This window comes from Colossoma macropomum, unplaced genomic scaffold (genome assembly GCF_904425465.1).
Source record: "Colossoma macropomum unplaced genomic scaffold, Colossoma_macropomum, whole genome shotgun sequence".
NCBI lineage: Eukaryota > Metazoa > Chordata > Actinopteri > Characiformes > Serrasalmidae > Colossoma > Colossoma macropomum.
In genome coordinates, this window is record NW_023494791.1 from 44,714,194 (window position 1) to 44,720,193 (window position 6,000).

The 6,000-nt window shown below is 39.7% G+C and overlaps 1 protein-coding gene across 2 annotated transcripts in view; it reads left to right on the forward strand.

Moving 5' to 3' along the window:
• The window catches only part of ppp2r5eb (protein phosphatase 2, regulatory subunit B', epsilon), a 46,543-nt gene extending 41,171 nt beyond the window's left edge, over window positions 1-5,372 (forward strand). For both annotated transcript variants that reach the window (XM_036575139.1, XM_036575140.1), the window contains 4 exons: window positions 313-432; window positions 1,613-1,740; window positions 1,977-2,078; window positions 3,623-5,372. In XM_036575139.1, coding sequence (XP_036431032.1) covers window positions 313-432; window positions 1,613-1,740; window positions 1,977-2,078; window positions 3,623-3,722 — 450 coding nt within the window. In that variant the 3' untranslated portion in view covers window positions 3,723-5,372. The remainder of the gene's footprint in view (window positions 1-312; window positions 433-1,612; window positions 1,741-1,976; window positions 2,079-3,622) is intronic.
• Window positions 5,373-6,000: the final 628 nt, after the last annotated feature.

The window sequence follows — 6,000 nt, forward strand, 5'->3', positions numbered from 1 at the left end:
CAGACCTTTCAGGCATTTAAACCTTTTAAAGAGTTTTGACGTGTGTTTTTAACAACAGTTCAGAAAGAAACCTGTCAAATCATGATATCAAACCTGCTCTTCATACCAAGGAGGACGTGAAGCTGAGTTTATGATAACTAGCTGCTTTATGATAACTAAACTTTTTTCTGGGTATTTTTCTGACAGAATTGAAAAGTAACAGTGGAAAACATTGCAGGGAAAATGATAAAAGAAGGCATGGTGTGTCCACACTTTTGATGGTCAGTGTGTGGACTTTGGGTGTAATACAGTGTGTGTGTGTGTTGTGTGTAGGTGATGTTCTTGGGAGAGCTGGAGGAAATCCTGGACGTGATCGAGCCCACGCAGTTTGTGAAGATCCAGGAGCCGCTTTTCAAGCAGATCTCCAAATGCGTGTCCAGCCCACACTTCCAGGTAGCCCATTCCCATTCAGTGTCAGTCCTGGAAATCATTCCTCTAATCGAGTTAGACCACCGTTCCTGATCTCATTGTGGCATTTTCATTTCGCTGCTGTCGGAACAAAACCTTGTATCTTTACTAAACTTTACTATTAATGTAAGTCAATGCAACCACAATTTTTTACAAGTGATTTTGGGTTGTTTTTTGTGGTCCATTCATCATAAAATTTCCACTCAGTGTAAAGGGTGACAGGTACTTTTAAAATCTCCTCAAAAACTGAAAAACAACAGCAGGGATTTGTAGTGCGTTAAATTTCATTCTCAGAAACTTCTCACTTATGCTAACTGTACGCTAGAAGACTTTGAAAAGACTGTTGAAAGACTGAAGTCACCCTCTAAAGACAATGTCACAGAGTTTCTAGTCACAGATTATGATTTTGCAAAGACTGGGGATCTTGCAGGGTCACTGTTTGCAAGACTGCAACTAGATTTTTAAATTGGTTTCCCATCATGCATCTGGTGGAAAAGAGGAACACTTTTCCTTCTCCACTCTGTAGTGGTACAAATGGGAAGACACGCTGGCTGGGAGTGTAAAGATCTGGGGCTCAGCCCAGTTCACTGTAGAACAGTATATTCTGGTGGATCATCACCCAAAATTATTTTAATTAACCTGTAAAATACTTAGTAAATACTTAGTTACTTTTTTATTTAACATACAGATTTACACATCAACAAAACATGCAGCGATTCAGCTTTGTTGATTGTGTTATGATGTTACTAAATCATAAACACATTGCACATTTCCTTAGATCACTGTTTCGCTCAGTGAATCTGAAATATTGAAACAGCCAGTTTATATTTTTAAGTTAAGTTTATTGTTTTAAAGTGAAGCAGATTTACCTTTTTTACAGAGCTTTGTCGCTCACACAGGCATTTTTGCCCCTCTTTCTTTTTTTTTAATGTTTGTGACAGTGGAATCGCTGAAAAGTCACTTGTTGTTAGATAAAAAAAAATTCAAAATTTGACTTCAAACTTTTGCGTCTAAACATTAATATTAAACTTTTTACATCTGCTGGATTTAAATCAGACTTCAGTGTTTGCCGTTCTCCTTGCTAGAACCGTTCTGTGTCTGATTCAGTTGATTTCGTGTGTGTGTGTGTGGTGTGTGTGGTGTGTGTGTGTGTGTGTGTGTGTAGGTGGCTGAGAGGGCTCTGTACTACTGGAACAACGAGTACATCATGAGTCTTATCGAGGAAAACTCCAACGTCATTCTGCCCATCATGTTCGCCAGCCTGTACCGGATTTCCAAAGAACACTGGAATCCGTAAGTTTCTCTGTTGACACAAACGCCGCCTCTCAAAACAAAGGCGTGGATTTCCTCACTAAACTCTTAAAGATGTGCTTATAAACACTTTATAGCTTGATGGATTTTATCAGCATCTTTTTTAACATTTTAAACTATTCCACAATACTTTACTTTTCTTTCTTTTTCATTTTGTCTTTCTTTTTGATGTTTTGCTCTTTCACACTCTTGATTTGTCGCTTCCGTTCTCTTTTCAGGGCGATAGTAGCTTTAGTGTACAACGTTCTGAAAGCCTTCATGGAAATGAACAGCACTTTGTTTGATGAACTCACTGCCAACTACAAATCAGATCGTCAGAGGTAAGAGAGCGATGTCTCACTAGCGGGTTGGGCGATCTTGCAAAAAAAAATATATCACAATCCTTTTCTCAAGTTTGATAAGCTGGAATACAAGAAAAGCACTAGTGGTGCCCAATTTATAAATGCTTTCAGATACTTTGCAGTGAACTTTTACATACTGCACAGCATTGAGTCAAGTTAAACAAGTCCAATTATGCTCTCCTTTTAATGAAATGTACAGATGATCAGTGTTCTTTGTATTTTTCCCCCTTGACATCCACTTATAACATTTGTTTGGTTTTATTTACCAAAAATGGTCACACGTCTCTTTTACAGAACCGTTTCCAGCCCCTTTTTATTCCTTACTATCCTTTACAGATATTAGATGAATTAGCTCTGTTCTGATTGGCTGCTCTGTATTGAGCCTCATTCAGAAATCACCCAAAGCTGAAACACTTCTTATAACTTCAGTGTGAGTGGGTGGAGCTAAACTGCTGGAGGCTAAATAGCTGGATACATGTAAAAGAGTGAGTTTTTATGACATCACAGAAACTGGGCTGTTTCTGTAGCGTAGTTTCCATTTATCAGGGGTCGGCGATATGCGGCTCTTTCACCGTCCTGTTGTGGCTCCACAGCTGAATTAGATTTGTAGGTAAAAATAAAATAATCCTCCTTTACAGTAAAATAAAGCTCTGCTGATCGTTCAACACAGTTTAACAATAAATGGTCTTAAAAAGAAACTGTCAAACACTGAAGTCACAAAGCTGAAGTTGCACCTTGTTCACCAGCTTCTTGTTCGATTTTTTCCCGTTTCACCTTAAATGGTGCCTGCTGCACCATTAAGGGTGGAACAGGAAAATTCAATCAAGAAGCTGGCAAATGAGAAGCGACTTCAGCCTCATAAAGTCAAACGTTGAGAGACGTTTTACAAGAAATTGTTCTACTTTTGAAAGTTTCCTGTCAGAGATACGAGAATAGCAGCTATAGCTGAGCTAAAGCTGAAAGCAGAGCGAAGTACTTCTGTGTTCTTGTTTATATTTTTTAGCCTTTACCAACACATCAGCACATACTGAGACATATTTACAGCCAAGACCGTAAAATGGACATTAAATGGTGTGGCTCCCAAGGTGGTTTGATTTTTGCTAAAAGGACAAACTGGCTCTTCTTAACGTTTGGGTTGCTGACTCCTGCCATAAATGGACTGGAGAGTGAATGGTAGTTTTGAAACTTTAACAATGTACAGCAAACTCCTTTACTTCAATAATAAATATATATATATATATATATATATATATATATATATATATATATATATATATATATATATATATATATATATAATTTTTTTTCCCCCCAGTGATATGAGCCCTATAAGTACTGACTATACAATTCAATATTGTGTCTGTTAGAGATCACAGTTTGAGTTGAACGTTGCTACGCTTCCATAACTTGTTAACAACATTAGCCAACAAGTTGAGGGTAAAGTTGTGAAGTTGTTTTTGCAGAGCTGTTGTTTTAAGGAGGATCAGACGTGTTTCCACTCACCGCCTCTTATTTTCCTCCAGAGAGAAGAAGAAAGAGAAGGAGCGGGAGGAGCTGTGGAAGAAGCTGGAGGATCTGGAGCTGAAGCGAGGCCTGCGGAGCGACGCCATTATTCCCACTTAACGAAGCGCCAGCTGCCCAGGATCGCTTTCCCAACGCCTCCGGAAAACACTCCCAGAACGTTGGCCAGCGCCCGCAGAGTCGTTTTTGGGGTTTATTTTGTTTTATTATTATTATTTTTTTCCTTTCTGTATTGTGCGACTTACTTTACAGTAGATTCCCATTGTCTGTTTCATTATTTCAACAGCACTGTAAATAACTTTATTTTTTTCCTGCTATTTTTTTCCCTTGAAAATATTACACTGAACAAGAAAATAAAATTAAAGTAAAAAAAAAGGACTTAAAAAAAGAGAAAACGATAAAAAAAGAGCCCCCTCACTGGAGCGGGTCGTCAAAGGACTTGACCGGACAGTAGGACTTGAAATGAACTGCTACTGTGGAGATTTAACAACAACAAAAATCAGCAGCAAAAAGAAGCTATTTGGACCCTCCTACCATTCGACCCTTCATGACTAAAAGACCCCCAACACCTGGACACACACACACTCCTGCAGTCTCTCGCACTCTTTCTCGCTCTCACTCACTCTCTCGATCTCTCCTTTTCTCCTGTACCTTCTCCCTCCCTCCCTCCTTTCCTCCCTCCCTCTCACTCTCTCACATTCATCTCATTCATTTTCACCTCACTTCTTTTTTCCTCTCTCTCTGTCTCGTTCTTTCTTATTCACTCCCTCTCTTACAGTTCATCCCCTCTCTTTCTCTCTCACTCTCACTTTAACCCTCACCTCCCTCCCCCCTCCTTGTCTCTGGATTGATCCTGAGTGGTCGTGTCGTCCTGTCGTTTCCGTTTGGAGCTCTGTAAATGAAATCTGGATGCTGATGAGGTTCAGTAACGGTAACCAGCAAAGAGATCACGCACAGCCCAGCTCACTGATAAACATGTTTTAGGTTGTTCTTTTTTTATCTTTCTGTTCTTCGGGTGCTGCACAGAGTATTCTGATCTGATCAGTTCTGTCCTGGTTTGGGTTTCTGGGCTTTCCTCTCTTCAGCACCAGTCTGGCACTGGTACCAGAAAACTAACAGCTCGTTTAAGACACACACACCCCACTGCTACAAGACATGGCGGATCTGGCACCAAACCAGAGGTTCGTATCGGCGTACGTGTACGTGTGTGTGACTGAGAGGGAGTTTCTTATAGTGTTGATCTGTTCATTGTAACTGAAAGCAGCACACTGATATGTTGTATCTAGTAGAACCAATGACTCTGTATTTGAGCTTATATATATATATATATATATATATATATATATAAAATGAGTCATATATATGGTCATTGAATAGAACCTTTAGCATATATATTATTTTTCCTTAGGGTCTGTCAGAGTATCCGATCTGTTGAGGTATTACTGAACACCACCTCATGGTATTTAAAAATACTGTTGTTTTTTCTTTTCTTTCTTTGCTTTTTACTTCTTTTTTCGAATTTGACCATTCTGAGTTAGTTTTTTAGTTGCAGGTTTTTTTGGGGGGGTGGGGTGGGGAGGGACTGCTGCAGAGTGAGTGAGGGTGAAGAAGGGGACTGTGGGAATGTGGAGGATCCGACCTGCCGGATCCTGGAATAAATGATTACAGAAAGTCAAAAAGGGTTGAAGAAATACAAATGTTTAATTATTTTAAAAATAAAGACATATTAAATTAAATCTGTTTTGAGATAAACTGGCGATGCACTAGAGCTTTATTTGGGACTGGGTTGTGTGGGATATGTGCCTGTGTGTGCGTTGAATGAGGGAATCGGTTTCCAGGTGGTGTCAGAAATAGCGTCATGAAATACAGTGTGATTTAAAAGATTTATCCGATTTCAAAATGATTGATTTCACTTGTAAATCATTACAGAACAATGCAGTAAACTGTAAATGGTTTAAGTGAGCATAAAGTTTATTATGTAATTTTACAAGGTCTCAGTATGAACCTCCTCCAGCTGTACGGACAACATCAACACCATAGTCAAATTCATCCCATACTGGGTTGAGCATGTCGGGTGTCGCTGCACTCACGGCTCTTTCAGTGTGAGATCATCCAGTGTTGTGGAACCAACAACGAACGCTCTGAGCTGTTGGAGCTTCACTGCCCACGAAAATCACGTTGCACAGTTATGACGGATTCACTCTTATTGAAGTGGAGAACGCAGAACGCGTTCTGCTCAGGGGTTGCATCTCCTCTCAGACTGAAGGGAGCCATCTTCCGGTGAGTCAGAAAGTCTATGACCCCCTCTTTCAATTGGATTGTGATTGGTTCCTAGGCGCTTCACGGGTGTAAAAAATATGGCGCTTTGAAATCGGATGAA